At 44.5% G+C, this 20931-nt stretch overlaps 1 protein-coding gene across 5 annotated transcripts in view; it reads left to right on the top strand.

Annotated features, from left to right (window-relative positions):
• The window catches only part of DIS3L2 (DIS3 like 3'-5' exoribonuclease 2), a 194953-nt gene that overhangs the window by 68808 nt on the left and 105214 nt on the right, over positions 1-20931 (top strand). For all 5 annotated transcript variants that reach the window (XM_075157193.1, XM_075157194.1, XM_075157192.1 and 2 more), the window contains 3 exons: positions 5083-5189; positions 6386-6633; positions 13405-13578. In XM_075157193.1, coding sequence (XP_075013294.1) covers positions 5083-5189; positions 6386-6633; positions 13405-13578 — 529 coding nt within the window. The remainder of the gene's footprint in view (positions 1-5082; positions 5190-6385; positions 6634-13404; positions 13579-20931) is intronic.

Raw genomic sequence — 20931 nt, forward strand, 5'->3', positions numbered from 1 at the left:
TGGATAGTACCTGCTGCCAAGTGAAACGGCACTTTCCTTCCTCCCTACCTTTGGGTAGGAAGGAGAGGCTCTTCAGCCTGCTGGGTGAGACTGCAGAGAGAGCTCACTTGGACCCTCTGTACTGCGGACTCCATGGGGGAGAAATCTGCCAAGGTCAGGAGAAGCTCAGAGCTCCTACCTCTGTAGGTACCGAAATAACTTTGTAGGAACTGAACTCATCCAGCTAGGGACAGGTGTTTCTAAGAAACCAGATCCCTTTGCTTTGATCCTCAAAAAATTACATTTTGATTTACTTAGTGAAGAGAGGACCAAGTATGATGTGAACCACTGGTTCCTACCGTTAGTTTTGTGTTCTGGAGGAAAAACCTGTTCTGTGCCAATAAACGTCGATGACAGAATGTGAAGAGTCCTCGTACTGTTTTCTAAAGAGCAACACATTTCCTTCTCGTCGTCCCTAAAAACGACAATTGTAGCAGAATCGTCTAATCCAGGGCAAATCTCTGCATGCATTTGAACGTATCGCTTTTTGGTTGAAGGGAGTTTTCATTTCCATATGTCTCTTGTGTTGATATAGACAGAACTTCCAAAAACACATCCTTTTTGAGTGTGACACGCAATCCTTGAGATACTTGTAATAAATTGCTTTGTTTTACACTACTTTCCTTATGTATTTGGTACTAGAACAGAATATGCTGAAAACTGCTTATTGCAGCAGACATCAGAGAACCTAAGTGTTGTTATTTCGTTAATAAGTAGTAGGCTTTGCTATGGATGTGCTGGTATCTGAGCACAAGAGCAGTATTTTCTTTTTTAAAAGCTTCATATCAATAATGCCTTCTGATGGGATTCTTAGATATGCCCATGTAGAATAAGCCAAATAACTTCTCAAGTAGATTTTTTTTTTCCCTAGCTGAAGTAGCAAACATTGAACTATTTTTTTAAAAAACTTGTTTCTTTCCATCCAGGGAGAGAGGGTTTTTTTTTTCCAGTGAGTTGTTTTTGAGATCTGAAACTGCGATATATTTTCATTTGCAAGTGGATATTGCATCTTTAATTGTATTCTTTTTGGACAGAATTGCAAATTTCCACAGTGACCAATGCAAGCCTAGTGAAAATAATTTTGGATCTGTCACAAGCAATCAGAATTCTAGTCTGATGGCTTTTAGTCCACTTTGGCCACCTTTTCATGTCATGGTAATTTAATTGTAAAAGGAAATTTGGGGGGCTTTAAAAAAAAAAGTTTGACCTAGGAATGCCTGTCAGGCAAATCTAAGTGTGTGTTGAAGCTGCCTAAACTGATCTCGTACAGAGGGAGGCAAATTCCAAGTGTCCTGGATCTACTTTGTTGGTAATAACATAACTAATTTGAGTTGCTTTTTGTATCTAGTGCCTAATTTTTTTTTAAGTAAGACTATTACAGTTTTGGTTTGTCAGATAATCGCTGAAAGGAAAACACTGAGATTATAATGCAGTTTCACTGGATCCTAGTTGCTGAAGTGTGTTTTCACTGTAAGATAAGCTTATGAAGTATTGCCCAAGCTAACATAGTAAATCTTTCTCAGAAAACATGTCTTTGCCCAGGGTGGAAATATTGAACGGTCATTGGATAACCACGGCAGTAAAGGGGTCAGAATAATTCATTTTTAGTTTGGCATAATGCAGAGTTTCTTCCCACCTCCCCTGCTCAAAATCCTGCTCCTCTCATAAGTTAACTCTCCTTTAGGATTGCCTCCGTGGCTCTGCCCTGGTGTGGGAGATGTTTGTGTCTCCCAGCTCAGACCTTCTAGACCACCACCTCTCTGGGGGGCCCTGATGCCTCCCCTCTCTGCCCACCCACCAAGTTCCAGTTTCATTGGAGGGAAGGGGGACATGCAACGAAAGGCAGGGACTGTCAGGAGTCTATTTAGGGAACTCAAGTACCAGACTCTCGTGGCAGATTATCGCTGTTGAGACTGAGGTCTCTGTGCAGTAATTTCACAAGTGAGCTAGGTGGACGTTGGATCTGGGTAGCTGAGCCCTCATGGCTGGTGCTCTGCTAATGTAGACCTCCAAGCACTAAATGCAGCCCTGGTACCGACAGAATTTTGACTTCAAAAGGAGCAGGTACAAACTATAGAGAAGTCCATATCTCTTGGCCCCAAGAGCGCAGAGTTCCTCATGTGTCTTCTTCCCTGTCCCTTGTTTCAGGAGCGTTGCCCATCAGTAAATGTACATGATGACCTTTTAGATACTGAAGTTGATTAAGAAAGATGGGTAGGAATAAGTAAATGGCTGAGATTTGCTTCCTTCTTTCTTTCTGTTGGTGGTATAGTTGTAGATCCCAGCCTCTGTCTGCTGGAGTCTCTAATAATCCTAGGATCTTTTTGGAGGGATGCTGAAATTGGAGAGACCCCTGAGGAAGAAGTTGCTATCCAGCCAGTCAAAGGTCCCTGGTTGATTTTGGCTGTGAAGGAAAAAGGCAGGTTCTACTATGTGCTGCAGCGAGAATTTAGATGCTTTCTGGTACCTGTACTGGGTTCACGTGGGGCTCAGCGTCAGCAGGGTGGGGGGCAATGCCCCAGCCCTGCACGTTCTTCATCCCAGGCAAAGGAAGCTGTGGTGACCCATTTGCTGTGCTCCCCATGACAGCTCTCTCCTGGTGCTTCTGTATGCGTGTATGTGGTACCTCCCAAGGACACCACTGCTGGCTGCTTTTTTGACAGGGAAAGCTGCTTCCGTGAAAAAATGCAAGCAACTTTTGGAGAAATGGGAGTTGGAAGGAGAAGTGGAAAGAAGGCAGTGCTAACAAGGGCGTGTTCCTCGCGTGGCTCCTGGTGCTTTTCTCATTCTTGCCCATTGTGCCTTGAGTCGGTGCTGTTATTCTGCTGCGCTGGGAAAGCAGCGAGTGCAGCTCTTGCTTTTTTCCAAACACATTTAGGTCTGGTTTCTCTTCCAACCAGTATGTGCTGTGCAGTGGGGGAGAGTTCACTCCAGTAAAGCCCTGGGCTTGTGGCAAGTGTGCCCGAAGGCATGGCCTTTGGAAGGCTACCAACCTCCCCTTGCTCTCTGCACCTGCCAACTTTTCTTTGTTCCAGATCGTCCCGTTCTTTGTCCTAGCTGTCTTTATGGTTGGCACACCATAAGCCCATGACTATTAACCGATGGCTTGAAAATTTTTAAGAAAACAAAACGGCTCTTTGCTTTTATTGTTTACTAACTGATTGCTTGGTATGACCTTTAGCTGGCAGAGATCTTAGAGGCAGCGAGCAAATGAGGTGTGTAACTTGGGTATCCCCACTTTTTAAACTGTTTATAATTATCCAAGCAATTTTTTCCCTCATCTTGTTTGTCACCATGAAACTCTGGGTGGTTTTATCCCTTAGTAACCCCAGTTGTGGCACATCTGAATTCATTTCAGTAGAAGTAAAAGAGAAAGGGGTTTGCTGCTGCTACTACTGCTACTTTTTCAAGGAAAATAGATTTTTATTTAAACTGCTGAATATCTGTCTGTTCTCCTCTCAGCCTTGCTAGCAAGTCAGTAAAGACAAAATAAAATTAAAGTCACTTAGAATCTTCTGAAAAAGATGATCTCTGGGGAGAGGCGAAGTCTGAAGAGCTTTGTATCAGAAGGCAAAGCTGGGAATAATTAGCAGCATATGAGAACCAGAGTTTGTCATTAGAGCAATAGCTGTCATTGTCAAACGACTGCTGGGGTAACGTTGCCCAAAGGCAACCCAGGCCATCCGTGGCGGCAGGACCATCTGTGAACTTGCCCTTGTGACGGTGGTGCGCAGCCGTTCCCCTCGGGGCAAGCTGCTGGCCCCCGCTGCCACCCCGTCTCCCCCCGAGCGCCAGCCACCGGCGCCCCGGCACTGCTCGGCACTGCCGGCAGCTGCAGCCTCCCCTCCCGCAGCGTGGCCCCCTTCATCCGTCATGTCACCAGCAGCCTCCGTCGAGGGTCCCTGCAGGACAGATGGGCGTCATCTGGGGGCCAGGGTCTGCGTGTCACTGCTGTTCTCCTTGAGGCTTTCTGGCGTGCATGAGTGCCGTTGGCCTGCTGGAGCAGAGTCTTCAGCGAAACGTTGCTTTATCTCATGTCTTCTAAGGGGAACAGTGACAGCTATGACCCTTGAAACTTGCAGTTGGTGCCATGGTCTTTCTTTAAGAAAGCAAAATTTCTTTTGAACACTCGGGGCTTGATTTTAGCACATGTGCTTGGGATGGATGCGATTGCCATACAAGTGGAAAAAGGCACCCATCCTCCATGAGCCCTCCGGAGAAGAGTGCATTGATGTTTCCATCCGAAAAACGCTGTCAGAACAGTAGCCACAGGCTCTCAGCAGGGATGCAACTCAAGAAGAGACTGGTCCCAGCCTTCTCCGTGGCAAAGATCACTTTGGATGTTTGTTAACACTAAGTGCATTCGGTGTGCCAGCCAGCTGTAGCAGATACTTGCAAACTCAGATACCTGAATATTTGAAAATTACAAACTAGAGATTAGCTGACAGTTGATTTAAATATTCTCAGTATCTGGTGAAGAAATTTCAGGGGGAGGGAGCTGTAGTGATTACTTTCATAAGACTTTTTCATAATCCTGATCCACAGCCGAAGAGGGTCAACTTAGTAGATCTGTTTCAGTTTCAGAGATAGATACGCATTTTATAACCTTGCATAACATTTTTAAAGGAAACTAAATATTAAGTGAATGTATGTACTTAACGGACTATTTATATGATGTTAATGACTCCAACTAAGAAAAGCCAGGAAATCAATGTAGTTCTTAGTATTTAATAAACAGAATGTATTTTCCACCATTTTGTTTATTATGGCTGGTATAGTTGTACTTGTAAAGTTTGGGTTTATTTTGATTTTTGTTGTTTTTCAGCAGATCTGCATGGTAAGTTAACATATATCTGCTCTCTGTGGTAGTCTGGAGAAATAATAATTGTTTCATGCTTGGCTATTCTAACATTTAAGAGATCTTTTTCCTTTCAAATACGTCTACTACACGCACCTTGTATTGTAGTTTAGAACAAAGGCCCAACACGACTTTGTGATAGAAATGTGCTACGGTAACTGTTGTGTTTGTCTTGTTTGATGCAGTGAAGGCTGTTGGGATCAGCAGGGTGCACAGAACAAAGCAAGATGATGGACCCAAGGTGAATGATCCCAGGCTCCTCCCAGATAAGTTTCTTCAAAGGACAGCCAAGGTAACTCCATGGAGAGTGACAAGCAACCGCGTGTGCGCTCCCAAAGGCTGAAGGAGACCAGCCCTGGCCTCCTTGTAGTCTCCATCTGTTGATCTTTGCATCTCATTCCCCGTTTCAAAGAGAGTAATTGTCTGATCTGATAAAAATCAAGTGTCTTGTTATTTTTATCGATTAGCCTAGTTTAAATTCCCTTTGTTTGTTATGCAAAATTACTTAGCAAGATTCAGAAAAAAGATTGGATACTAATATGAGTGTCAGGATATCCAAAGTTGTCAGAATTAATTCTTTCAGACTTTGGAAAGGCTGTTAGTGCTGTTTGTTCAAGATTTGAGTCAATCTCTGAATGTTAAGAGACCAGAAGAGGACTACTGGGTCAGGCTGAGTCAGGTCTCTTCCACATCTTGTGCTGTCCCTTGCAGCCTCTGATTCTGGTCCCTCTTCTGGACTGGGCTGCCCTCTGGTCCCATCCAGTGTGGCAACTCCAGCACTCAGAATCGCACAGAGGTGCAGCTCCTGAAACCTTCTGGAAGGACTCTTCTGTATAAGCTTAGGAAATCGGCTATAATATTTCTGTTATCCAGTGATTTATTATGGTCTACAAAAATATAGCCTGAATGAACACCTCTCTGGAACAATTATTTAGTGATATTGTAATTTATTATTCTTTTCAAAGCCTTCTTGTATAAAGGTAAAATAACCCTAACTTCAGAAAGCACAGAGAGGAGGAGAGAACTGCCAAATTCCCCACAGCACATCCTTTCCTGTGGTTAGCGTTGGATCCGCCAGCGGCACCGTTTTTGGACTGGCCTGTTCTGCGCTGAAGGTCGAAATCACAGGCCGAGGATACAAATGAAAGATTTTACAGGAGTTGCTTGTATGTTGTGGCTAATTCCTTGCATTTGGAAGCATCTGCTTCTTGTCTGGTTTTGTTCTGTAATCAAGAAAATTGCTGTAGAGAGCTAGCACTTGGAAGGCACTTAGCTCTTCTATAGCCATGAGCAAGATGGCAAGGAAAATACATTGTAAATAGGTACTCAGTTAAAAACTGCACACACACATATACACATAGAGGGAAAACATGATATAGGCCTTGTGATTTTTTCAGATATTCTGCTAAGCCTCTGTGTATCCCTATTCTGTTAAAGAAAATAAGTTTCTCTAAAGGTATTAACTGTAGAAACCTTTGTCTCTTCCAGGTGGTCTATATTTTGGAAAAGAAACATTCCCGAGCAGCTACAGGTTTCATCAAGCTTCTGGCAGACAAGAACAGTGAACTCTTCAAGAGGTGTGCCATGTTCTCACCTGTGGACCACCGAGTACCTAGGGTCTATGTGTCCTTGGCTGATTGCCCTCCAGACTTTGTGACCAGGCCTGAGGACTATTCAAATATGCTCTTCATCTGTCGCATAGTGGACTGGAAAGAAGACAGCAACTTTGCAACAGGGTATGTGGCTGCCATTGGAAGTAGAGATGACTGAGATTTCTAATTGGAGTTCTGGGTTTCACTTAGTTTGATACATGCGATAGAGACAGGAATCTGTTAACAAGATACTTGTCTTGTATCCCTCTGGTATTTGGTGGTTAAATTGTGGTGAGGCTAAGGATAGCTCATTGCTAGTTAATCTCATGGCTACATAATGTTAGTTTCTTTTGGTGCTTGCTTGAGTGTGCTGGCACATCACAGCATTAATGAGCGTAAGGTCTTTGCACAGAAGAGCTTGCAGTCTAGAGGGAGCACACACAGGTACTTAGCCTGACCAGCACAAGCACCTTGGGGTGCTGACAGCCTTTCAATCCTTCCTCCCTTTGTGTAAGAGTAGTACACAGTGTGTAGGCGTTTCACTTCTGCCGGAGGAAGAAGGTCAGTAGCTGTGAGGCTCATCTTTGGTTTTTAAGCCTTTACTGATAAGAAGCAGAAAGAAGTCACAGATTTTTGTGGCTTTAAATTGACATTGCTTCAAGAAAGGATACTAGAAATCAAGAGAAGATTCATTCACTCCTGAAGCAGATGAGAAGGGTGTTGCACTCTGCGTTTCAGGAGGCACTGTAAAGCCATTGCTGTCCAGAGTTCAAATTGCAGGCACTGCCATGGAGGAGGAGATTTTAAGCCAGGGCTATACAAATGACCTATGCTGGGCTGGATCCAGATTGCAAGTTCATTTTGCCTCTCCTCGAGGAAGACCCTGTAATTTTCAGCATTTTCACTCTTTCTTGGGAATTGCTGCAGTGTACCAAGCACCCACCTGGAGTGGCCATGCTGCTTCCTGTTGAGTGGGTCTCAATAAGAAATGGACATTGATAAATATATTCAGTTATCTTGGGAAAAACTGAGCAGTCCTGATTTAGTTGGTGATCCAGAGTAGGTAAATCTGACCTATGGCAATGCTGTGGTCAAATTTTACAGGTGATGGGGATCTGGATGTAATCTGGAGCATGTGCAGTAGTGGGAGTTGGGCATAAAGCCCAAGTTTTCTCTTCCTCTTGCAAAGCTGTTCTGATGGGGTAGCAGAACTGACGTACGGTGTCAGCACCGTGGTTTTTGGAGTCGTCCGCTCAAACTCCTGGTAAAGCTTAAAACTTACCTAATTTTTTTTTTTTAAGACTAAGCATGTTGGCACAGATCTACCAACCCTAAAACTAAAAGTAAACTATACTGAAGTCCCTGTTTCCCTGAGTTTGAGTTTGTTATCAATTGTGGCTGCTTTGTGTGCCCAGTAATAGCGAGTTTCACGTGTACTCCTTGAGAGCCACATGAGCCATTAAGTCACTCAGTATTTCCTAGCTAAACTGCAGTGCATGAACTGAAGTGCCCTCCCTTTGAGCCCCACTTAACTAGGGGCTGGCTGTGCTGTGAACTTCACTATGACTAAGTTTCTTATTGGCAGAGTTTTTCTTTCTCTTCTTTGACTCCAACAGAGAAAAGACTGGAGGGTGATTGTACTGCTTGGCTTCTTGTCATGAATAACCCCCCCCTTTTCAGCAAAAACGGGGGAGATTAGGAGGATGGGCTAATGTCTTTTTTTCATTGGCTAATGTGTGTGTCTTCAATCTGTGCTTCTGACAACATTGTATATTCTCATCTGGCTGTTTTGATAGTTTCCAAGGTGTAAAGGGTGTTGTCAGGAAAGAAAACGTCCATGATTGTCTTCATACATAGCCGTTTCCTCTGGGACTCGGTTGCACTTCAGTAAGTGCCTTATGGAGACGGGAGCATAAAACCTTGGTGACCCATTTTGTTTTTAACTATAAGTACATGCTTGTTTAAACACTGAAAGACAAGGAAATCTCTTGAAGGTCCCAAAAGTTCCTGTTTGCTTTTGGGCTGGTTTATAAGCTTGTTTATAAGCCGTGTTGCTAGTTGTGGCCCACTTGAAGGAGAGGAGAGCAGGTGATCTGCAGCTCATTGCATGCTTGGTTTTTTGAACTTTCTTGTGCACCCCTTAGTTCTGCCCACAGACTTCATGATACTCCTTTGGCACCACCACCATGGTTTTGAAGGTGTGTGGACTAAAGAGCCTGTAGGTCATCACTCTGCACCGTCTAAATCTGCTGGAAGTACGACAAGGGAAACTCCCTCCATCGTTGGCAATCATTTCCCCGGGATGCCTTGGGTGTTTCCAGGTACTCTCCATCCTGCAGCTGAACTCCCCCAGGCTGGTCACGCACCTTCCTCAGCTTTCCTTTTTCCTTGGGAAGTTCAGTGCCGGGTTTCCAAGCACAGTTCACAGCGTATTCTGGTCTTCACAGTGACCACGTGTGGCTGGAGCAGTGGGATGCCCTGGCCAAGAGTTTGGTGGTGGCACTGGCCATCCAGAGCGGTCACCTGCACAGGGGCAACCTGACAGTCCCTGGAGGTCCCCTTGGGGAGGGGGGTGCGTTTCTGTGTCGTGATTGCCACCTGGTGGTCACCAGTGAGACACTGTCCCCTCTGAAGGCCACCGTGTCACCCCGACTGTGCTGGGAAGGAGCAGGGAAGAACTAATGTCTCCATGTCCTGCTGGTGATGCCCTGAGTGTGTGATGCTGTGCTCCCTCCTGCATGTGAAGTGATTTTACGGTGGCAGTGAAATGCCATTTATCTGTACCTGCTTCAGGTAGGAGATAAAGCAAAATAGCTCCAAAATATTCTCCTTTTCCAGATAAATATTACAAGTACTGCTACGTGTAGTTGTTTTCTGGGGACCTTTTTTCAGTGTTGGAGTCCAAGACTGTTTGGAGAATTAGTCCAGACGTTTCCACGCTTTTGGAGATAATTAAAGCAGAATCTTTTTTTTCTGCCCCCACATAGGATGATGGATGAGACTGTTAAAAAAAAAAAATAGTAGTAGTAAAATGTTGAATCACTGATTCCCTCTGTGTCACACAGGGCTTGTGGCTATTCTAGCTCAGAGCCTTAGATATTGGTCTGTCAAGGTGACAAGATTTGTCACGGCATTTGCAATAAAATGAAACGTTGCAGGATGTTCTTTCACTTGACGCTCTTTCCAAAACCATCCAAGTGGCTTGAATTCCTTTCATCTCTGGCATTTTATTTTGTCTTTTTTTAATTCCCAAGTGTATTTGGCGTGAGAGGAAAGGACTAGATACCTTGGGTAGCTCACTGTAAGGCTTGGGGGAAGGTCTGATTCCCAAGCAGTGTAGCTCTGTTGGAAAAACACCCTCTTGCAGATGGGGCTGTCTCTCAGGAAAGCTGTGTTCCCTCGGCACGGCTATCGCCATACCCCTCTGAAGCGTGGATGGCCCCACCTTCCCGGGGAGCACCATGCTGCTCCTGTGCTCCGGTGGCGGGTGGCCTGGCAGCTGAAGGGAGGCAGCTCCATGGTGCGGAGTGGGGCTGGACTGTGCTCCTGGGCGTTGGGGGTTCCCATGGCACAGCTCTCTGTCCCCGTGATACTCAGCCCTGCAGCCGCCTCCACTGGGGCCTTCGGGCTTTGTCAAGCCTGTGCAGCTCTGCCTGTGAGCTCCGGGCCCTGGGCGGTGGGAGCAGCCGGGTGGTCTTCCTCGCTGTCCCCTCTCCTGCTCCATACAAGCTTCCCCTAGGAGCGGTGGCTTGTTGATGTGTAGGATGTTCTCCTGCCGCTGAAAGAAACCCTCCGTGTAGGATTGTGGACCAGTCTGCTCCAGGAGAGACTGAGTAAGGTTTTGAAGTCCCCATGGAAGTTATTCACTCCCATTTGGGAGCCTGCCCGGCTTTCCAAAGGAAACAAGCCTTATGTAATTATGCTTTGTCTTTCTGGAGAGTTCTTATCCTGTAGCCTTTGAACACGTTGGCCAGTTTCAGCTGAGTCTGGGGAGTGGAGAGAGCTCGAATGTTTGTAGAAATGGGTGGCCGAATAGATGCCATCAGTGTCACCATGAAGGGGGAGATGGCAGCATGAGTGTGGCTCTGCCCCAGGCGCAGAGCGTGGGAGGTCAAGCTCCGGTGAATCGCAGCTCAGAGCATTCAGTGAGGGTGCAGCTGTGGCTGTTTTGGAGGAATCCCCTGTGCTGTGTGCTGCCCAGCGCCCCGGCTGCAGCACGTTCCCATCGGTGCACGCTGCCGCCGTGTCTGACATCAGTCCGAGGGTATTCAAGGAACCCTCCAAGGTGCTCTAATGCTCCCCCATCAACGTCACAGAAAAGAAGTCTTTACGTCTGTAACCATTATAATTTTTTTTACCTTTTAACATTTAAAAAAAAAAAAAGAGATAGACGCAAGCCTGGGGTGTCACAGACACCGTGGCTCCCTGGGAGTGAACGTCTGACTGCCGCTGGGCCCTGTGCCTGTTGTTGTTTATAAGCCTCTTGAACTATTCTTGCTACCCTTGGTGGCCGTGGAGCCCCATGAGTGATTTTACAGCCTGGCTGTTACTCCAGGGCCACCGGTGATCCTATATGCGTTACCTTTGATCACATGCTGTCCTGTCAGATTTTGCTCTGATGCAAGTCATCATGTCTGCGTGACTGTAACATGGCCCCAATTAAAGTCAGTTGTACACTTTTTATTTCAAGGTACTTGTGAAATGTTCCCTGGAACACTGTAAATCAAATGTTAATTACTATTAAAAAAATATTAGTCCTATATCAAACCTCTGGGTAAACCCCTTATGGTTCGTAATCTAATTTCAGTAAACGGATCAAAAGAACATGGGTTTCAAGACTGAGCTGGAAAGCACTCTGGCATTCAGAGTTGCTTTCCATGACTTGTCATGCAGACGTCCAGCCGCCCTCCTGGTGCACTTCCCAGCTCTACCCTTGCAAGAGAAGGGCACCTGAGACTCAAGCCTTTGCCATTTCTTTTTGATAGGGCAAAATTTTTTTTTCAATCTGTCCGTGGTGGTGCTGGTGGGCCTGCGGACCAACAGGCTCGTCCTTCCTCAGTCTCCCAGCTCCGCACTAGATGTTGGAAATGAAGTGATGATTTCTCTGGTTTATTGTTACTGCTGAGAGAGAGGGAGATAAAACTGATGCCTCATTTATTTACATTAAAATAAGGATCAGACTGGGACCAAGCTGCAGGAACAGAGAACTCAGCCTCGATGCCAAATGCGCACGTATTTCTGCCATACAGTTTGTACATAAAATCGAAACAATGGAGGGAAATATCTTTTATCCTTGTTTTCATTTTTATTTTAAAGCTAGGCAATGTGAACTCTACAATTTACCACGCCACGAAGCACGCAATCCTTTCCAGCATATTACACGATGTGACAGGTTTATTACGCAGCCCTTCCCGTTGTGAAGAGAGATAGCTGTGCTCCTATAAAGAAGATGGGCTTGCTTGCGCTGTGCGGATGGGGTTTGTTCTGTGGGTTTATGGCACATTTGAAGCCCTGAGAGCATCTTGCTGGTCCAAATGACAAGTGCACTGTTTTGGCCCCAATTTAGGAAAGTAATTAGTGCCTGTTCTCACTCATTGGAATTAAAGCAGAAGGATCAATATAATGATTGTGTATTTTATGCAGTGGAAAAACACTTATTAGAGTGGCTGTTTTTGCACTGTGTTATTACCTCTCTCTTTTGTGTCATATTTTGATGGATTTGCCTTAATTTCAGTTGTAATTTTCTTGGGTCAGGAGCCTTATCTCTGTTGACTGTAATGTGCCATTCGCCCTAATGGCAGTGTATTAAAAAAAAAAATTACTCTATGTACTGTAGTGCAATCTGGGGGTGAGAAAGGGGACAAGGGAAGCCACCATGGGACATAGGTTCTCATGTAGTATTTGTAAGCAGGGAGGGAGGGAACAAATGTCCCACTCCTTTAGAGTCCCAGTTTGCGTGCTATGTCCAGAGCCAAATGCTTGTTTGACACCAGGGCTCTTGGACAAACGCGTGCTGGAGTTTGCACTGAAGCAGATGGAAACTTTCTCTAAGCGTAATAGAGCAGCAGCCTCATCCACACATGTGCAAAATATTTCATCAAAGACTATTAGCATGTGGAGGACAGTTTCCCCTGTCTATGACTTGCTTCTAGATCGTTGGCTCCCCTCCAGTTAGCTCCTGGTTCAGAGGCTTCTGCTTAGCTAGGAGAGGAGGGACAAACTACTGGGAATGTTTAGGTCCTGGAAAGAGTCTGGAAAATGGTTGGAAAGACAATCTGTGGGCATGTCTGTGCATGCGACTCCTGTAAGGAAGGCAGTAAGGGTTCCTCACACCCTATGATGTCTTCACAGGGCATCAGTTTGCCCAGGCAGGGACGCGTATCCTTTGGGATGGAGAGCAGTGTGCTGAGCTCCCTGGGAGCAGTCTTCTGCAGAGCTGTCTGGGATCTGGTGGGAACCTGTTCTCCATTGCAGGTAGCGGGGGGGTGAGTCACGTTTTTTAGTGGTGAGGAGAGGAAGGAGGATCTCAAGGGAACCAGCCATGTGTAAAGCTAGAGCTGCCTGTGTGGGGGGCTGTGCTTTTCTTATCCCTGTTGAATGTATTTTTTTCTAAAATTTGACATTTTCGTACCTCTGCAAAAACCTAATAATATAAAACGTCTCCTTAAAATGAGATGCACGAGACAGCCCAGGGTACTGTCTGGCTAGTGTTTTGCATCTCCAGCAGACATAAGTCATGGTATGGTCTAAATTCCTGCTAAGTCCTCTGCCAACACTCAGGGAGAAGTTGAATGGGTGAAAGAGTATGTTTGAGGGCTCAGCAGCCTCTCTGCGGGGACAGTAACAACATGACAGTAGTATACTTAAAGACACTTAAGACACTTAAAAAAACCATCCCTTTCTTTCTTTTTGCAGGCAGTTGGCCAAAAGTCTTGGACAGGCTGGAGAGATTGAGCCAGAGACAGAAGGGATCCTGACAGAGTACGGTGTGGATTTCTCTGACTTTTCCCCCGAAGCCCTGGAATGTCTTCCCCAGAGCCTGCCCTGGGTTATCTCACCGGGAGAGATGGCCAGAAGAAGAGATTTAAGGTAACAACAAAAAGCGTGGTCTGACATTCCTTCATGGGTTGCTGCAGGGTTGTTTTGTTTTATTTTGCTTTCATCACACTTTGAAAAGGCACTGACTTTATTACGTGTATTGTATTACACGTTATCTGTGCTAGCATGGAAAGAAACTGCTTTTGAAAGTACCTACAAACTCAGAAGATCAGTTATTTGGAGAACTATTTTGTGAGGCAAAGAGTCTTTTTCTCAAAAGAACTATTGAAAACTGAAAATTTGGTGTTTGGCACCTAATCTGAAAGCTTTATGTTTTTGTCTGGAATGTATTATGTATTTTAGTGGTAGTTTTATAGCAGAGATTTTCTGAATGCCTGGCAGATCAAATGATCTTGGACACTGTTACTTTGAAACTTAAGCACAGGTAGAGACTGTCCTGCGTTTTCCTGTCTAGTCTCAACATTTTTCTCTGTTTTGAAGAACCGGTGTCATGTGGAGTTTATGACGGCTCTTGATCAGGTTAGCAGCTGGCAATGCAGTCTGACAACTCTGTGCTGTCCACCTACCTCACATTAGCCATCCCTGCAACTTAGTGATGCTCCCACCAGCTTTCGGGAACTCCACAGTCTATTGCGTGGTAGACATGCTGACATTGCTGGACTACCCAAAACTAGTGAATTTGCTACGCTTCAAAGTGTCAGATTTCAGAGACGTCTTTACTAGAAAAGATTTAAAGACAAAAGAAAAGTAATTTGTTTAGAACCTCGCTTTGCAATAAAGGAAGGTGCAAGAAAGCAAAACAATAAATACATTATTAAGATGATATGGTGTGTTCCACTCCCACCTAGTGCTAGAGCATCCTGTCTCAGCTGGCAGATTCATTGCTTTTTTGCATATTGCTGAGGGGAGACAGCCTGATTCCTTAAGACACTGCACTGGTACAAGCACCTGCATATATGTAGCAAGCTCCTCTCAGTCTTAGTTTATCTGTGTTATTGGCATGGACATTAGCAATTTGAGAGGATAAGCTGATGAACTGCAGCCATTTGTATCTGTACCCGGACTCCAGATGTTACTTTGGACCTAATCCTGCACTGTAGCCTGCAGTTTCCTTACTGCTTCAGCTTTACTGGATTTCCATTGCCATACAATGGAATAATTCAGAGGAGAATCACACTCCTGGTTGACTAGTGGTAACACTCAGGTACCAGATCCAGACTGTAGGCTTCAAGTAGCTTTAAAAAAAAAACATATTGAATGCTGCAGTTCAGGAGTCACTGGAAAGTGCTTATTTTTATATTCTTGACTACATTTCAGTAGCATTCTCTGTTTCTTCAAGCAAGTAAAGAGCTTGACTTATTTCCAGTCAAACAATCAGTTTTGGAAACAAATTCCAAGTGCATTTCTTGCTTTTATTGCTGAATTATTACACTGTGACTTATCAAGGTGATAACAGTTTTGCAGTTAAGCCATTTAAATCCCTCTCTGCCCCTTCCTGACCACAGTGCACACTACAAAGTAGATTTCCTTTTGATCCTCTCAAATATAAACATTTAACAGTCAAGGTTTTTAAGACAATTATTTGAGCTTAATTTACTAATCCTTTCAATGTCAACTGCCACACCACTGACTAACTAGTCTGTGGTCTAAACACATATGGAGATAACATGAGACTTATAGTTATGGAAAGTAAAATACAGATGAGTCTTCTTTTTTGTTTCCTCACAGTGAGAGGTTTGTCTACCCAGAAAAAGATGAGTTTTATTAGTAAATGTAGTGTGAATCGTATCTGAGTGGAGTCCTGCAGTTGGAGACCTGGCCGCCATCTCTTCTGGTCTCACCCATCAGACCTTGAGAGACTGTTCTTGACAAATCCCAAGGTAGCTTGGCTTTAACTTGGTATTAAATATTAGCTTTCATAATGTCGGCAGTAATTGCGTTGTAGTCTGCAGTGTCGTACGAATAGCCGGTACTCACTGGCCCAGGCTGGTATCCAGAGGAAGACACCTGAATCTGGGTGTCTGGTCTGGGTGCACACGGGAGCTGTGCCTTGTTTTCCAGGGGAGCTCACACCGTGTTCAATGGCACCTGCATCTGTGAGTGCCCGTCTTTGCTGAACTTCGTGCATGTTGATCTGTCAGGCTCCCCAGATTACTGTACGGTACTCTGAGAGTACAATATAAGATAAATTACAGTGAAATAAAGATTCATCTTTTCTCCTGAAACAGCAATGTTAACACTTCTAAATAGCTCATCCTAATTCAGTTTACACATTTCTCACCTGACTAGAGTAAACACATATTAGAGTTTGGCTTAAAATACTTCCATCTCTAGTAAATCCTCTCCAGTTCTGTAACACAGTGCTGTAAATTGTCTAGTGTCATGCATTAAGCTTTTGGGATTTGGAACTGAGGCCTGACCAAAGTCTTGGGTTTTCGGGTGTTTCCTCTTCCTGAGATAACTTTTCCTTGTTTCCTTTCATCACGGGAAATGACTCTTTCCTCCTCAAAAGGTAACTTCTGTGTTCTGCTAACCAGTGTCCTGAGTGTGGTCGGGTCTGTTTGTGAGTCAGTGTATAGAGCACGGAGGTAGAGGTTCTGCACCGGAGGCATTTGTGAGTGTGGTTTGAGATGAAAGTGAGACAATGTGTTTCACCAAGCTGCTGAGGCTGGGCAAGAGGGAAGAATATTTTGTCCATGCCATCTTGTAAATATGTTCCTTGGTCTTCCTGCAAGTCTTTCAGTTTTACAGGAAGCCTGCTCTTGCCATGCATAGTCTGTTTGGATAGAAACTGTGATCTCACCTACATAGCCTGTGCAGAATTGTTTCCAAGAGATCTTTTTTTCTCTCATTTCTGCAGTAATGGCTCACAAAGAAAGGTTTACATAATATTTTAATATTACTTAAGGCAGAAAAGATCCAAACCTCGTGGATGGCTTTGAAATCTTTTAGCTGATTTAACTCTCTGCTCTGCCACTAGTGCACAGTTTTGCCATGGACATCAGCTTTTTACCTGCGTGGGCTTATCTATTTGTAAAATTAGGCAAGTATTTCATGGGCACTCCCAGCTTGCTTGTTTGTAAAGAGCACCAAAAACTTCTAATGAAAAGCACTAGGCAAGTATTAGGTGTTGGCATTGCATACTGCAGTTGTATTTTATAGAGAGCATGAAGTTTCATAAAGTATCAGAATAGCGTGATTGAGGAAACTTCCCTTCCAGGGACTTTAAATGTGATAATACAGATAGGACCAGAGCTCTCCTTTTATTATTCAGGTTGACTGGAATTGGTATTTTTTCATTAGAAGTTTGAGAAGTGTTTGGTTTCTGCTTTTAGAGAAACATTGGAGGATTAGTGTCATAGAGACAAATTTTGATGGGTGCAAAGTTTCAACCATTTTCCGGTCTTTTCCAGTGTTTCAACATGTAATTTTCATTTCCTTGTTTGCTTTGCTTTGCACTTAGTGTTTCAATAATGTGGGACAAAATACAGCCCCTGAGCCGAAGAGGGGTCAGGGCAAAGGAGGAAATGCAAATTTCAGAGGTGGGTGCAGGAGACGGGGGCTGGAGGAGGAGGCCATTTGAAGAGGTGTAGCCAGGAATCTAAGAAACCCAAAAGCTATTTCTAAGACTCATTCCAAATGTTTCTAATTTCATTCATATCTTTTTGTTTCCTTTACTGCTTAACTGGGACAAGAAACTAAAGCCAGGAAAGTCCGATCATAGTGGGAAACACAAACCTAAATATTGGAGAGAGAAAAAAGGCCGTTCTTTGCAAAGCAGTTCTGCCTTTTGCCTGTCTCCCATTGTTGGTGTTACTGTGGAAAATGTATAACATCACTTTTTTGGAAAGCGCTAGAGCCTGTTCAAGTAGAGATGGTTTATATAGTCTAACATGGAAGAACTTGAGGATATCTATTTCTTTACCATTTGCCTAATAATAAGTGAGCCTGTTGACCTCCGCTGGACTATTACAAATGTGAAACTTGGCACTCAAAATTGCTTGCTCTAAATTTTCCAGTTGCTTTCTCTTTTTCCATTTGATGTCATCCTGCCAACTAGTGATTTTATTATTATAAACAGGACATTGTATTCACTTTTAAGAAGAAATATGAAGCTGAAGGTAAAATTACAAACTGCAGTTTCTCAGCTGGCAAAATACAAAACAATGAGCTAAAAATACTGAGCAGAGAAAGGGTGCTGTGGCAAGAAACTCTGAAATATCTACAAGATGGATGTGGTCTGAGGAGCAGAAACTGACTGACTTCAACTGAGCAGCTCTGAACTCCTGAGGGTCACTAAATGGTTGAGGTTGGAAGTCACCTCTGGAGAGCATCTACTCCAACCCCCTTGTTCAAAACAGGGTCAACTACAGCAGGCTGCTCAGGGTTGTGTTCATTTGGGGTTTGGATATCTCCAAAGATGGAGATTCCACAAACCCTCTGAGGAACGTGTTCTGGGGTTCAATCGCCCTTACAGTAAAAATGTGGGTGTTTTTTACCTTTAAATGGAATCTCCTGTATTTTGTGCCCATTGCCTCTTGTCCTGTTGCTGGGTACCACTGAGAGGAGTCTGTCGCTGCCTTCTTTACTCCCTACTATCAGGTATATTTTCACATTGATAAGATCTTCCTGCCTGGGCCTTCTCTTCTTGAAGCTGAACAGTCCCAGCTCTCTCAGCCTCTCCTTGTAGGTCGGATGCTCCAATTCCTTAATCACCAACAAGGCCCTTCAGCAAACTTGCACCAGTATGTAGATGTCTTCCTCTACTGGGGAGCCCAGAACTGGACACAGCACTCCAGCTGTGGTCTCACCAGTGCCAAGTAGAGGGGAAGGACTGAAAGTCTGCATCTCTTGAACTGCTGGCAACACTCTTCCTAATGCAGCCCAGGAGGCTGTTGGCCACCTTTCCTATGATGGCATGTTGTTGGTTCATGTTCACCTTGTCCATCAGGACCCCAGGTCCTTTTCTGCCAAGCTGCCTCCCAGCTGATTGGTCCCCAGCCTGGACTGGTGCACGGGGTTATTCCTCCTCATGTGCAGGACTTTGCGTTTCCCTTTGAGCTTCATGAGATTCCCATCAGCCCATTTCTCTGCTGAGGTCCCTCTGAATGGCAGCATAACTATCCATTCCTCCCACGAGGCTAAAAGGCCTGGAGGCATCAGACCGTGGGACAGCAAGGATCCACTGCATTGGCAGGAGACAATTAATGCTCACTTGCTTCCCTTGCAGGGCAGAGTTAATGAACTTTGCTCTTGCAGGCAAAGAGCTCTAAAGCTTTCAGTTAAAATTTACATCTTGGTATTTCAGCATATGACCTCAATTGCAACTGACCTAAAGCTATCCAAGTTATTGAAGGCTAGATTGTAATTTTGGCTGCCCGTTCAGCATCCTTCCTTAGGTTGATAAGGGAGGAAGAGTGGAGGTGCTTTGCTGTGTCTCTGTGCCCACTGTGGAGGGAAGCTCTGTAGCACTGTTCCTAACTGGAAAGCACCTGCAGCAGGACAGTACCTGCACTGCAGTTCTGCCCACTATTTATTTCTTTCTTGAGGAGTGATTACAGCTGGTAACAGGGATTAGCAGTGCTTACAGTAAAGGTTTGACAGCATGCTCTTTTCTGTAGACGCCTGAGGAGATTATTGGCTGATAAAATTAGAGGTGATGATAAAAATGGCAGCCTTGAGCTGTACAAGGGGTGTTGGAGGAAAGCAGTCAGCCTCTGAAACAGATGTCTTTTCAAGGCAGGTGGACGACTTTAGTTAGAAATGAGTGCAAGTCAGATAAAACATCATTAAACAGCTTGTTTCCTGGAGATTTTCCACTACAAAAAGCTAGCGTTAAGTAGAGCAAGACTTACTCAGCTATAATAGGATATGTAAAAATGCTCTGGTTTCTGATGGAAACTGAGAAATGACTTGTTTAGCAAATGTATAAGCAACATTGCCACAGACCTGACTGTTATCTTGGCGTGGAGTGGAGACACAAACAGGGCCAGATTATGATCTCTGCCCTCTCACTGAGCTGTTCTGTGACTAATTTAATGTTCTCCATAGGGAGATACAAGGCATACAAAGGATTACTCAGTGGTGTCTAAGGATATCAGATCTAGTCTCTTTATAACAGGACTGATTCCAGAAGATGGTGATGATGGCTGTACCTGCTCTGGGTACTTCTGCTGTCCAGGCAGTCTGGGGAACGGTACCCTTCTTGGATCGGTGAGGAGAGCTCGTGTTAGCTCCATCCTCACCCATTAGCTGAGTAAGTAAAACTCAATAAATACGGTGCTGCTGTCAGAGTGATGTGATTCAGCTCCTTGCTTCTGGTTGGCTTCTTTGGATCCTCCTCTCTGTTTTCATAACATTTTCTACTACACTATAGCTACGGCAATTGTGGTGACACTGTTTTGTACAAAATGATGCATGGTCTTTGCTTTCAGATGCTGTTGTTACCAGTGGCTGGTGTACATAGACACACTGGCAACTTCACTGGTGTTTTTCCTTACAGGAAGGCACGTGTGGTCATTGGAAGTGCAGCTTCACACAGAATCGGTGGTGTGTAGTTGGACAGGATTATTGTGTTCTGATCTTGTAGGCCATCAAAACTAAGCTTGCTCAGTTAAGAATCTGTTTATTTGTGGAAAACCGTCATAACTTTTGTGACTAGATTGTTACACATACAGTCTTGTTCCTGCCTGGCTGCCTATTTTATAGAGAGAAATGGAGAGAATAACAGAAGGAGATGAGGATAAAATCTTAAATCAATTTGAGAACGTGTTCATTTCTCACTGGATTCCGCTGGATCACAAAGTGGGCTTTTGATGAGCAGAAGAAAGTGCCCTATCCTCTCATGTTTATATATGTTAAGTGGCCCAGTTCAGTTGTGCCAAATACTGCCAATTTCCTTGATATCACGGTGCTTTGCTGGTGCCCTGATCTCGCTACAGGTCAGATAGCATGGGGGTGGATAGGAGATGAAGGATCCAAGTCCCGGTGTCAACCTGGGTATCAGTCTCTGATGCTGTAGATGGAGAAACCCAGAACTACTTCAGCGGGTGAGGCAGTATATTCCCACTGTCATATTTCAGGGCTGATCACTGATCACTAGGACAGGCTGGTCATTACAAGGAACAGCATTTTCCTGGTGACTCCATTCTGATGGAGTGATCTGAAGCATGCTTTGACCTGTCCATCTGCCCTGAAGTTTTTGGGTGACTGGATCCTTGTTCCCAGGTTATTCTCAGATCCTCATTCTCTAAAAAGAAAAAAAAAAATCATAATATAGAGGGCACGCATGCAGGTGTATGAGGCAGGGTTGTACTGGAAGTATCACAGCATGGATTAGAAGTGGGTCAGTCCGGAAAAGACTAACAAAAATATTCTGGGAGA

Source organism: Calonectris borealis, chromosome 9, assembly GCF_964195595.1.
Source record: "Calonectris borealis chromosome 9, bCalBor7.hap1.2, whole genome shotgun sequence".
NCBI lineage: Eukaryota > Metazoa > Chordata > Aves > Procellariiformes > Procellariidae > Calonectris > Calonectris borealis.